This window comes from Arachis duranensis, chromosome 10 (genome assembly GCF_000817695.3).
Source record: "Arachis duranensis cultivar V14167 chromosome 10, aradu.V14167.gnm2.J7QH, whole genome shotgun sequence".
NCBI classification, from domain to species: Eukaryota; Viridiplantae; Streptophyta; class Magnoliopsida; order Fabales; family Fabaceae; genus Arachis; species Arachis duranensis.
Genome location: NC_029781.3, coordinates 92,372,585 through 92,386,108, shown reverse-complemented (window position 1 = coordinate 92,386,108; position 13,524 = coordinate 92,372,585). Strand labels below are relative to the sequence as shown.

The 13,524-nt window shown below is 32.0% G+C and overlaps 2 protein-coding genes across 2 annotated transcripts; both read left to right on the top strand.

Moving 5' to 3' along the window:
- The first annotated feature begins 529 nt into the window (after positions 1-529).
- On the top strand, positions 530-4,255 carry LOC107470937 (proteasome subunit beta type-6). Its single transcript, XM_016090357.3, has 8 exons — positions 530-782; positions 958-1,034; positions 1,580-1,635; positions 1,757-1,829; positions 2,721-2,832; positions 3,439-3,512; positions 3,764-3,838; positions 3,956-4,255. Exons 1-8 carry the CDS (start codon positions 674-676, stop codon positions 4,079-4,081), a joined length of 702 nt encoding a protein of 233 aa, XP_015945843.1. The 5' UTR covers positions 530-673; the 3' UTR covers positions 4,082-4,255.
- A 1,465-nt stretch (positions 4,256-5,720) lies between these two features.
- On the top strand, positions 5,721-7,881 carry LOC107470938 (AIG2-like protein D). Its single transcript, XM_016090358.3, has 5 exons — positions 5,721-5,921; positions 6,002-6,074; positions 6,409-6,501; positions 6,711-6,794; positions 7,213-7,881. Exons 1-5 carry the CDS (start codon positions 5,797-5,799, stop codon positions 7,363-7,365), a joined length of 528 nt encoding a protein of 175 aa, XP_015945844.1. The 5' UTR covers positions 5,721-5,796; the 3' UTR covers positions 7,366-7,881.
- Positions 7,882-13,524: the final 5,643 nt, after the last annotated feature.

Here is a 13,524-nt window from a genome sequence, read left to right as displayed (position 1 = left end):
TTCTGATTTAATTAATAAAATTTTTTAAAGACTAATTTAGATAATGTCATATAATGATTTATTAATTTGACTATTAAGTATTAACCCTCAAAAAAATGGTTAATAGTCAAATTTGTTCTTGAAAGATTATTCATTTTTCAAATTAGTTTTCAAATGATTTTTTTAGTCATATTAATCTTTGAAAGATAAAACATAAGTTAAATTGGTCCTTCCGTTTGTTAGATGACGACATATCACGTTAGGTGCCACATGTCATCAGATGATTGGTTGACGTGTCAGGTCAGTGACACCTAGCATGCCACGTGTCACTTGACATATAAAAAAATTATTTATAATCAAATTAGTCTCTAAAAATTTAAATGTAAGTCATTTTCATCCTTAAAATTTAAAAAATAATCAAATTAGTCTTTATATAGTAGCAATATCATTTTTCTTACTATTTATTTTAATTACTATTAAAGAAAATAAAAGGAAAAGAAAGGAAAACTTGAGCAGCAAGTCTATGAGGAGATTGAAGTAAGAAAAATTAAAAAAAAAAGGGAAAGAAAAAAGGGAGGTCAGTGTTTGTAATTGTTGTGCTGTGTCCCCAAATTCGTTTGCACTGCTTCAAAACTTGAGAGAGAGCTTAGGGCATCGAACTCTTAAACCCCTTTCACTCACTCACTGATCAACAATGGATCAGAAGATGGACTTCAATGCCCCTCATTCCATGGGAACCACCATCATTGGAGTCACCTACAACGGCGGCGTCGTCCTCGGCGCCGATTCTCGCACCAGCACCGGTAATACTACTCTATCTAAAGAAAAACCCTACCTTTTTCAAATTAGGGTTTTCTCTTTAATTTTTATTTTTTCGGGAACTGCTCCTTTGGAAAATTATTTGTTCGGAATTTGGATTGGTTCGTAGTTGGGGACTAAAATTTGATCTCATATCTAAATGTTAATTTTTATGCTCAGGAGTGTATGTTGCTAACCGCGCTTCGGATAAAATCACACAACTTACTGATAATGTCTACGTCTGTCGCTCTGGATCGGTATTGCTCTCTTTATCATGGAGCTATTGTGTTAATGTTTTTTGGTTGGTTAATGGCTGGTTATGGTGTTTTATCATTATTAGTATAATTAGTTTTAGCTTGGATTTGAGTCTTGTGTTGTTATTGACATGCTGTACATGATGTATTTATGCGGTTTTGATCTTCATATTGTTGATTTGATAATTTTTGTTTTTTTTTCTTTTTGTTTCGAGTTCATAAGGATGGTATTTTGAGCTGTGGTGGTTGTTTTTGACCGAGTGTATTGGTGGAGAGTCGAGCTTTCGGATATTTAGGTGCACCTTATCAGTTTCTTGCATCATGTTTTGCTAGTATTTAGTGTTCTTTTTCTTCCTCGCTGATGCTAAATTATCTTGGTACGGATTTGAAGTCATGTCACAACACTTTATTTTCTATCTAGCTTGTTTTGGCATGCCACTGAGCATGCTCATGAGTTGTAACATAATGATGCAGTAATGGTTCCAGAAATCCGCATGAAATGATGCTGATTCATGTCCTAAAAATGATCACTTGCATTCTTTTTGCAGGCTGCAGATTCTCAGGTTGTCTCTGACTATGTTCGCTACTTCCTTCATCAACACACGTAAGTCACTTTATTGTTTATTCCCCCATTGAATACTATCCTGTTGTAAAATAATTTTGAGAGTAAAATCGTGTGTATCTAAATTGTTTTTTACCTCACTGTTAGTTTTCTGTTTGTATAGTATACAGCTTGGACAACCTGCAACAGTCAAAGTTGCTGCCAACCTTGTTCGGCTTCTTTCATATAACAACAAGGTTTGACTTCCAAGTTTTTCTCTGTTAATTTACATGGTCGGGTTTCAGTATGTAATTCTGTGGTAGGAACCTGCTCATTCAAGAGCTAACAGAAGTAGAAACTATGCTATTTAGTGGGACCTGACCTTATATTAGTATGATATCCTTTATGAAGTATGAGAATGGTATGAAATATGAACAAGAAACACGGAGTATTAAGAGACCTAGCACTCTCTGAAAGACAATGGCAGCCTTCCCGTCCAATTTCCTCCCACAATCCTCTTCCCCTCTAAGAAGAATGTCGACGAAGTAGTTTGTTAAACATAATTGCCCATCATTCTCTCCCATCTCACATAGTTGGCAATTATCATTAAGGCCAATTCATGATTGGTCTGCTACCCAATATTCTAGTAGCCGATGCCAGACACCTACCTGTTAATGATTGTTAAATCTTACAAGATCACAAAAGCCAAGTTGCATCTTATTTTGAGAAGAATTATCTTGTCTGCTGTTTTCACTTAGTCGACCATAATGGCAAAATATTTGCAAATTTTATTCTTCCAAACCTAGCTTACTGTTATAATAGCATATACTTTGCAACATTATTATTGAATGGCAGCTTTTATTTTGTTAGTGTTGCATTTGATTTCACTAAATATGACTTCTAAAGGAATTCACATAGCTGATGGTTTGAAGTTTAAAAGTTTTTCAATTTCTGTTACTTAGTTTTTATTTTAATTTATTGTGAGTATATGGGGCAGCTGGGGAAGTTTAAAATTAAATTAATAGGCTTTAGCTTTGTGTTCACCTGATGGATGCTCTGTTTTGATCTTTGTGTGCTGTCTTCATTTTCTCCATAAATTCTTCCATTAGATAGATTTGGCCTTATTGTAAGCTTACTCTCATTGACAGAATTTCTTAGAGACTGGCTTGATTGTTGGTGGTTGGGACAAATATGAAGGTGGCCAAATTTATGGAGTTCCTCTTGGTGGAACAATAGTGCAACAACCTTTTGCTATTGGAGGTATTAAAGTGTTAAAATGTTTATGGTTGCCATGCCTTTCATGATTTTGTTATGTGTGTTATTTATTTTATATGTTTGTACCTATCTATATAACTTGGTTGTATTTGTTGAACCTACAGTGCCTTGAAATCCTGGTTTACACTATTTGATCTATTTTCCGCTAAGGATCATTGTTTCTCTGTGAGATCTCGCAAAAATTAGTTTTGTTGTAGAAATGGAAGACAAAATATTGAAGAACCACTGCAGCATAGAGCACTGCTTTCCTGGTCTTTTGTGGAGGCAAAGAAAGAAAATTAAATTGAAAAAGAAGTTGAATTTTCTCAATGAATAAGTTTTACTATGGAAATATGATAAATTTCTTTCTTCATCAACAAATATCTTTTATCATGCTGCTTTGCTTTGAAGAATGGAGTCGTCTTCCTAAATTTTCTCTAAGTGATTCAAGTCTTTGATGATTAGTTGCCATCATTTTGCTAGTTTAACATGTCAATTGCCATAGTAGAAGCATTGTTGTTGCACGTTTTTTATTTTCCGGGTTTTCTCTTACTATACATGTACATGCATTTTGGTCTTGAAGCTTTGGTTCATGATTTGTATTTTTTGCAGGATCTGGCTCCAGTTACTTGTATGGTTTTTTCGACCAAGCCTGGAAGGAAGGAATGACCAAGGATGAAGCTGAGGTATGCATCTTGATTTTTGCCTGTCTTTCCAACTTAAATGCCAAAACAGATTGTTGTGGATGTTATTCTATTTGGGGACTTCTCCTGGTTTTCATGTTCTGCCTACATTATGTTTCGGATATAGACAGTGGCCAATAACTTGGCAGCTACTACGTATAATATGAAAACTCTGTTTTTCCTGGTAGAATTGGTGTTCAAACTTATGTCTCAATCCTTGTTGCTGACGGATCTATCTGTATGTTCTGTGGCAGGATTTAGTGAAAAAGGCAGTTTCACTTGCCATTGCTAGGGACGGGGCAAGTGGTGGTGTCGTCCGAACAGTCATTGTAAGACTCTTAATTTGTGTCCTGTTTCTTTAAAATTTTTGTAAATATTTGCAATAATTGTCACCAAAAAAAATATTTGCAATAATTTGAAACTCACTTGATTCTGATTCCTTGTAGATAAACTCGGAGGGAGTGACGAGAAACTTCTACCCCGGTGATCAACTTCCGCTATGGCACGAGGAATTGGAGCCGCAGAACTCATTGCTAGACATCCTTGGTGCCCCTGAGCCAATGAACATCTGAAGATATTGGCGGTGCTAAAATCAAGTTGCATGCTGTTTTCATATCTTTTCTGAACTAGTCTAAAGATTTGTAACCGATTAAATTGTGTTTGTGTGGATAATGTTTTTCTTCTGGTGTTATATTCCCAGTGCTATGTACCATGAAGATTCAGGATATTTATTTCTTCAGTCTTCACATATGGCCACCAAATACAAAAGACTACAAGAGGTTTCGAGTTTCAACCACTAAGAAAAAACTTAAATGGCGATAATTAATACGGGAGAACCCAGCATTTTGAGATTGATTTGATTAGGCTCCGGAAGCTTGAATTAATTATTTGTTCTGTTATTAAGGTGGTTAATGGATTATAACCTGCTCAGATATTTAAGATGATATGTTTTAATGGGCTCTTTTTAAATAAATAAAAAAACAATGTTAGAAGGCCAGTTCAATTTATTCTTTCTGGTTTGTACTTAGTCAACAAGCATATTTTTATAAGCTGATGCATGGAGGGTTGGAAGTGAGTTAAAATCAGATCGAGTTTGTGTTTGGAATTGAGTTCATAAATTAAATTATCTAAACTTGAGCTTGGATAAGTTTAGTATACTAGCTTCATAAATTAAATTATCTAAACTTGAGCTTGGATAAGTTTAGTATACTAGCTTGTGAGTTGGTTTGATTATATATATATATTAATACACATATCTTATAAACATTTAATGTATACTTTTAATATTATATATGTACATATGAAATATAAGAGAAATAAATTATCATTTGTATTCATGAAAGATACAGATGTTAACAAATGTATGGAAGATGGCCTCCGTGCCAAGAGTACCCAGACAGTAGTTACGCAATTGGTCCATTAGAGTATTTTTGGAAGTCATCTTCTATGGTTACAATTGTCGTTTTATTCTTATATGTGTATATTTGTGAGCGTTTATATTTTTTATGGATACAAATGGTAATTTNATTGATCTTTTGAAATAATCTTTAAAATATATAAGTTATAATTTATTGATATAGAATCATAGATTATTTTTCTATTATTTGAGTCAGCTCATAAGTTTGAGCTAGTTCATAAGTTTTTGATGAATAGAGTTTGAACTTAAAAAATATACTTGATTGTAAATGAGTTGAGTTATGAATCAAACTCAATTTTTATAAATCAAATTTAAATTTGATCCGATTTGATTCAGCTCCACCCACTCCCAACTTTACATGGGCGAGCAAAAAAGTTCAAAAGTCCAACTCATACGCAGCCTGATTCACTTGTATTGCACAACTTTATTATTATACGTACTTAATAAAAATTGCAAATAGCGGAAAAATAACCATAGAATTTGGCAGTCGTACAATGCGCCCCCTAAACTCACTAACTTGCAGTCTTACAATGCGCCATTTATTGATGTTGATTTTGACATTTTGTGACCTCACCATAGAATTCTCCAAAAGAAATTAGCTAATTTATTCTCCGATCAAAATTTGAGTGATAAATTTTGTAGAAAAATTAAAGCAAGGTATTAGGAACAAGCACGTGACGGAGATATGACACGTGCAACGAGACAAATGAGATTCTTATTTAGTTGTTTAGTAAAAAAAGCAGAGCTAAGTGGAGTGATATGATTAGTTGGTTTATATATAAAGAAATAAGGAAGCGATTTTGTTGGAGAGGGAGAGAGAGAGTGGAGTAAGAGCGAGAGCGAGAGCGAGAGAAGAAGAAGCAGCAGAAGATGACGAATTCTGTGGTGAGAGCGAGGCACGACGTGTTCGTGTATGGCAGCCTCTTAGCCGATGAGGTTGTTCGTGTCCTCTTGAATCGCGTCCCTTCTTCAACCCCTGCCACTCTCCATGGCTAGTCAGTCTCTCCCTCTCTCTCTCTCTCTCTCTCTCGAATTTCTGATTTCTCCGTTTTGATTGTTTTTTCTTCCATTTCAGTCACAGGTTTAAAATCATAGGTCGCGTTTATCCCGCTATTCTCCCTGTGGAGAATAAGAAAGTTACTGGCAGGGTACTATCTTCATTTTCTTATTGTTCTTGATCCTTTGCTTTTACTTAATTTCTCATTTCTAAGCTTGTTTCGGTTCATCGGTAGCAATTTTTTTCCCATGCTGTTGTTGAATAAATCTAAATCATTTGTGCAATTTGCCCCTAAGCTCCTTGAAATTAGAAAAACCTGTTTCTTGCGTGAATTGAACCTGTGTTCGGTCTATATGCATGCTTAGTTAATTATAGTAGGAATACATAAAGAGTACATAAGGATAACCACAAAATATTAAACTAATAAAAAAAAGTTTAGGTAATCACAACCTAATCCTCTTTTAATTCTATTATTGAACACTCAGGTCCTTCATGAGATCACAGGAGTGGAGTTGGATATCTTAGACGAATTCGAGGATGTTGAATATAATAGAAGTGATGCTGAGGTTGTATTGATGGTGAGTCCAACTCCAATCTCTGCTATTTCTATTTGCCTCTATGTGTATCATTCAACTTCAATTAGATAATCTTGTATGGTACAGAAGATAATTTGATGTTCAAGTTCAAATTTTCATGACAAATGAGATAATTTGATGTATACAGTACATAGTATGATCTTGAGGAATCTAGAAAGAATCTATGAATGCTGAAATCAATTGTGCTGTAGGACACTTCTGAGAAGTTACAAGTTCACACTTATGTTTGGAGTGACCGAAACGATCCAAATTTATATGGAGAGTGGGATTTTGAGGTATGCATTTTATCTTTCTTATTTTTTGCTTTTCATGCTCCGGATTAACAAATGTTGTGTGCACATAAAAAAATCAGCTATCAAATGAACCACAATGTGTTGTTTAACCCATTTTCAATGTATATTTTATATTACAATGTTTTTCTATATGAGTAGTTAGCTGATTTAGTAACTAATTTTTGTATACACGTGACGTGGTTGCTCCAGATTACTCGTTCTCTGCATATTTATAAGGACAAAAGAGAAGCATGAAATTATATTCAAATATGTTCATCTTACTATTTTCGAGATCTAAGCCTTTGTTGGTTATAAATGTTCAGTTCGATGTCTATTTTAAGTTATACATTAAGATTTAAACCCCCCTTTTATGCATCCCTCCGTGTTAGTTCTTATTTTCTCTCTGATTTTTACCTGAAAGGAATGGAAACAAGTTCACATGAATGATTTTGTCAAGATGACCGATGCTTTCATGCGTGAATCAGAGCAAGAATCAGAGTTGCAAGAATCAAAGACAAGAGTTCAAACCTATGAATCTTTCTATAAGCAAGAAAATGATAAGCAATCCTCATGATTTGTTATTCACAGTTTCTAAAAATATATGTGCTGTGTGTTTCATGGTTCATATAAGAATAAGACCCGTCACTGCTAAGTGCTAACAATCACTAGTTACTCTTGGAATCATTCATTTGATGATTTATGGTATCTCAGTTCCATCACAATAACAAGGTTTTAGTAATATGTTTAGAGTTTAGTTATCATGCAGTTAGGCAATTTTTTTTCACGGTCTCATTTAATTAAATACTTGTATTTGTAAAACTTTTACGATACTACCCGGTAGAAAGTCATGCCTATACATATAAGTAGAAAATACTGCTATATCTTGGAAGTAGAAAATACTATTATATAAGTAGAAAACAAATGTCACAATTATCTTAGCCTAATCCTGATATCATAAAGTAGAGAACATGTTTTACTGTAAACCAACAATATTGTATGAACATACCATCTGGATATAAATTTAGTGGACATACCACCAGTCCACCTGGATATACATTTCGGGAATCGGCCTCTTTCTCAAATACATCAAGGATCACAACTTTCTTTTTATAGTCTGTCATTTAGAAGGTGCTCGTAAAAAAATCGAAATATATATAGACTTGTTTTTTTTCAATTTTTTAAAAAGGTTTTTGGCCATACAAAATAAAATTTTCCAATAAAAAAATTATTTTGAATTAAATTAACAAATTTGAAGAAAAAAAATCCCAATTTTATTGAGTTAATACTCAATTTGACCATTGAAATTTGAGGTGGATTCAAATTGATCATAAAATTAGATGTGTTTTGACTTTTATTTGAATGAAATGACGTTATTTCGTCGAAAATTGAACGCGACGACGTTTGTTTCATCTAGTGTGATAAGTTAATATGTCAACTCCGCAAGTTATTAGCTGAGATGAGCTATTATAAATTTAAAAATTTAATTTGAGTCAATTACGATTTTATAGATCAATTTAAATCCAAATTCAATTTTCAAAAGATAAATTGAGTAACTCCTATTTTATCATACCAAAGATAAAAGACCCATTGACTTTGGGTTAGGAGGCTCAGTTTAAATTAATTCAGAAAGAAAAGTATCTTATCAAATCTGATATTTCATTCAATCTGGCTATGGCAGTGTGGCTAGAATCAATGGTCGAATAATCTAGCTCGGCCGGATTGATTGCTTTAGCCATCCTTACAGGGAGGCTAATAAATGTGTTGACTCCATGTCCAAAAAAATATGCTGATTGGCTGGCTAGTTTTACCATAAGCCAAGATATATTAATATCATAATTATTAAAATCGGATCGAATAGATCTGGTTCGATTTAACACTGGAATTATTTTTACATTTGAATAGTCACAAATCGGTCAAATTTATGGAAAAGCGGCCTGTTTGATATGAATCACACGCCAAAAACCAGACCAATCCACACTGAGCTGGCAAGTGGCAACTCACGCGATGTGCAAGAACACAACCCCTTTGAGCAGCATGGCTTTGAAAACCGGCCTGGAATGGCCGGTTGGACCAGTTTGATCATGAACCAGCAATACAAATAATTTCATTAATTTGATTTTCTGCTCAAAACCGCTCGTTCTAAAACCGAATATAAACTACTGAATCGGACTGAAAATCGGCCGGTTTCTCCAATATAATACTGAATGTTTTAGGAAAAAAATGTGAGAATTTTGTCTCTCTATTTAGATGCTAACTTTCACATGGTTTCCTCCCTGAGTGTTTCTCATAATTAAGAAGACTAAAAAGCAACATTTCACTTACGCATTCAGCAACAGATACCCAAACATTTTCTGTGTAGCACCATAATTCTATAGACATAAAGGACATGCATAAGGAGGTTAATTAGGGTTTTGTAGTTGGAGGACAACGCCACATTCTGATGTACATATTTGAGAATAAAAAATGAAAAAGTCTAGGGGCCAGCAGTTTTATTGAATTTTGGCCAGTATGCAGAGGAAGGTGAGCCATTGGATGAAATTTCACACCAATCTCACACCATTAAATCATCATTGATGACTAGTTGATGACTAACAATCACAAAAATTGCTGCCCCCTAACATTGCTCATAAAAAATTATGCATCTAATTGATTCATGAATAGGACATTGGTTGCAAAATTTTGGACAAAATCTTTTTGGGTGATTTTAATTGGCATGCATTTTTTTTATACAATCTTTTTTAATTGAGAAAGTTTAGGGGATTAGCAACTTTTGTATTTTGTATCCAACACTTAACCATAAAAAAAAAGTGAATGATCTTCTATCATTGGATGTAATCTCACACCATTAAAAACATTATTGATGGCCAATTGAGATTACAAAACACAAAAATTGCTAACCCCTAGCATTCTTCTTTATAATTATACAAAAGATAAAATTTTTATCCCTTCTAATTTTTTGATCAATTAAAATATCAATATATATAATTTCTTTTACAGATTTTACATAGGTGATTGAGAATTTAGATTTTGGTAGCTACATAGTCAAGTTAATAGTCAAATTAGTCATTAAAAGATAAGACATTATTTAAATTTATTCCTAAAATTTTTTTAATCAAATTGGTCCTTCAAAGATTACAAATTAATCATAAACGTTAATTGATAACGTATATAATACCTAATACATCTAATTGGATATTGACCAAATATATATTTATGAAAATTTATTAATTTAGTTATTTTTCTCAATTACAAAAATCCTATTCCCAATATAACTTAGTGACTAAATTGATAGATTTTTATAAACATATTTAATTAACGTCTAATTGAACATATTATGTGTCATGTATACCATCAATTAATATTTAACATCATTAATCGTTTACGAAAATTATGAGTGGAGTAACTGAAGGACATATATAATTAATTCGTAATCTTTAAAAGATCAATTTGATTGAAAAAATCTTTCAAAGACAAATTAAAAAATACCTTATCTTTTAAAGACTAATTTAACTATTAATCTCTCTTTTTTTTGGGTATAGTAAACGGGGCCTACGCCCAGAAAAAAGATTACACACTAATTATACGAGGCAGAGATGCTCCTTGTTCATCATCTACTAGTATCCCAAAAGTGGAGACCTAATTCTAAATTTACACTTTTTCGTGTTAGGCAATCGGCACATCGGTTGCCTTCTCTAAAAATATTCACAAAATGGATATTTAAATTTTTGTCTTTTCATCTATTGATGTCTTTGATTAAGCCATTTGGATGGTTACTGAGATTTCTTTTGCTATTGAGCACCTCTATCACAGCTTTGGAGTCACATTCCACAATAATATTCTTTATTTCCATTGTCGTAGCTATTTCAAGTTCTTGTTTAATTCTCCAAATCTCAGCGTTGAAGACTGAGCATCTTCCAATATAATAAGAAAAACCAACAACTCACTTGCCAGCCTCATTTCTTATGAGCCCTCCACACCTGCTTGTTTGGTATTTCCCTTCATAACACCATCTGTATTAAAAGTCACGCAACCTTGTAGTGGATAATTCTATTTAATATTTATCACTTCCTTTCTCTTGAAATACTATTTCTTCTGGTTGCACTCAAAAGCTTCCATCATGCCTCATATCATTGACACTTTTTAAAACTTCCATATGTGAGTTTGATGGTCTTCTATAGTCCGCTTAGTTAACCTCTACCTAGCCATATTCTCATGCCGTTCATATTGGGCCGTTTAGTTAAGATTTTGGAATATATACTTTTTCCTAAACAACGAGAGATGTCCAATTGTCCACATTGCCCAAGAAAACAAAAAGAACGCAGCTTATGCAGGGTAGCTTATCCAACTCAATAAATTTATCTATTTATCAATACCAAAAAAGAAAAAAAATTTATCTATTTATCAATTTATAATCTACAAAAATTGATATCAATTCATTATAAAATAAATTTAACCATACATCACACATTCCACCTAACCCATTTTCTCACCTACACACTAACTGACTAGAGCGTCAGAGTGTCTTTGCAGGTGACACCCCCTCCTTCCACAACGAGAGCTCGGCTACCCGGCAGACCGGATCCAAGCACGATCGTGATCGAAGCGTTCCTAGTTCCATATATTCCACCCGAACCGTCCGGTAACCGCACAACCGAACAAATTATTTGCAAATAACAAATAAATGTGTAAATTTTGATAACTCTAATATAAAATATATATATATTTTTAAATAAACAAATTTAAATTTCTGAAACAATAAACTATACGGTATTATTAGATGTACAAATATTTTTAGCAACTAAATTTAATAAAGTTGGCTTAAACAGAATAAAAATTATTCATACAAATTTCAATTGAAGAATAAGAAAGAAACAAAGGAGAAGATACATAAGAAGAAGAAAGAGAACTTAATTAACTAAAAAAATAATTTGTTCACTTATTATTTCTCTCAACTATAATCCAATTTGTATTGTATTTTAATTGAATAATTATATAGAATTATATATAAATTATAAAATAAATATTTTATAAAATACTTTTAATATAAAAAATTTTAAATTTAACATTAGTCTATATATTATTTAAAATAATTTCTAAATAATATTAAAATATATACTATATAATATAATTAATTTATCTTTCTGCGTATGGCACGGATCTCATTCTAGTTATATATATAAAATAAAAAATGTTAGGAATAATACTTTTGTTTAATATTAGTCGATATTTAGTTAATATTTTAATTTTATATTATTAAAATTTAAAATTTAATATTTAAAATTTAAAATATTTGTCAAATATTAGCTAAAAATATTTTTATTGTCTAGTATTGCTATGTATATAATAATCTATGAATATGATGATGATGATGTTGATATGAATCACAAATCCCTCAAATTAATGCATCGATTATTCTTTATTATCACGTTAGATTCACTATTTTATCCCTCGCTTTACAGATATCTTTTTTCATTATATATATTATGTTCACGCTGATATATCTAGTCGTCTGTCTTTTTTATTGGATCAAAACCTTTTCTAAAATACGCAGCACCAAATCATGAAAAGCACCCACGAATTAGAAATAGTCTCCATCTCAATGTTAGCGTCCACATCTACGAAATGGTGGCAGGAATCTATCTTATGTATGGCCCACAAAATGAGCTTCTCAGGTATGGGGAATGCGAATTCAGCCATCCCAGCCATGGTACCCATGAAATGGAGGCAGAGGAGAAACTCAAGGGCCAGACGCGAATTGGATCCAATTCATTGGTATCAAACACGAAATATAGCAACTAAGTTGTAATAATATGAAAGTATTGATCCTCCACCACCATTTTCACGTAATAATAACATATTGACTTTCTACCACCATTTTAAAATAATATTCTATCTGAACCACTTACTGCATATATTCTTTCCAGTTTCTTTTATTATCATGTTATCACTATTTTTATTATTAAATTTGTATGCAACATTGTGTGTGATATACTGATATGAAATCTCAATTTTAATTTTATTTTTTTCACATGTGATTTTATTTTTATGTAGTTTACTATTATTTTTATAGTTAGTTATAACAAGTTCTTGACTCCAGTAAAGGAGGAGAGAGTTCTAATAGAAGTAAAAAAAAAGCAACAAAATATACGTTAACACACATTTTATATTTATTTTTTATTTTCACCTACCATATCATACACAATAAAACAGCAAACACTAACTACACAATAATTTCTTTGGCATTGCCATCAAGATTATTGTGAATTAAAATTTTATTACTATTTACCCCATACAAGAACACCGTTTTCTAATAATATTACATGGGAAGAACCAATTGCCTAAAAAATAGAACTAATAAGAGAGCAAATAAAGAATCAATTGCCTAAATGATTGTAATTTTAGTGATTATATTATATAAAATCTAACCTTTAATACTGAAAAGTATTTTTTATCATCGTTATTTTAATATCTATTTTCTTGTCTAAAAAAATTGTATTTTTTGAGTTATTTATCCAAACGCTACAACTTTAAAATAAGTAATTCTATAACTAAAAATCCAAATACAAAATAACTTATTTATAAGCTGTTATTAATAAAAGTCCTTATACTTTAAACTCTTTTTTCAAAAGAGCTTAATTATTTAAGTTGTTTATCCAAACGGGGCCTTAGTTGTTAATTATTAGAACTTTTTACATTCTAGATCCAGCCACGCACTTAATTAAGATTGATCGTT

What these genes read in the sequence shown, in the direction of transcription:
- LOC107470937 (XM_016090357.3), top strand. Translation starts at nt 674, where the DNA reads ATGGATCAGAAGATGGACTTCAATGCCCCTCATTCCATGGGAACCACC. An exon ending in CGATTCTCGCACCAGCACCG is followed by an intron (nt 783 to 957) that starts GTAATACTACTC and finishes TTTTATGCTCAG; the next exon opens with GAGTGTATGTTGCTAACCGC. An exon ending in ACAACCTTTTGCTATTGGAG is followed by an intron (nt 2,833 to 3,438) that starts GTATTAAAGTGT and finishes TATTTTTTGCAG; the next exon opens with GATCTGGCTCCAGTTACTTG.
- LOC107470938 (XM_016090358.3), top strand. Translation starts at nt 5,797, where the DNA reads ATGACGAATTCTGTGGTGAGAGCGAGGCACGACGTGTTCGTGTATGGC. An exon ending in CCTGCCACTCTCCATGGCTA is followed by an intron (nt 5,922 to 6,001) that starts GTCAGTCTCTCC and finishes CTTCCATTTCAG; the next exon opens with TCACAGGTTTAAAATCATAG. An exon ending in ATGGAGAGTGGGATTTTGAG is followed by an intron (nt 6,795 to 7,212) that starts GTATGCATTTTA and finishes TTTACCTGAAAG; the next exon opens with GAATGGAAACAAGTTCACAT.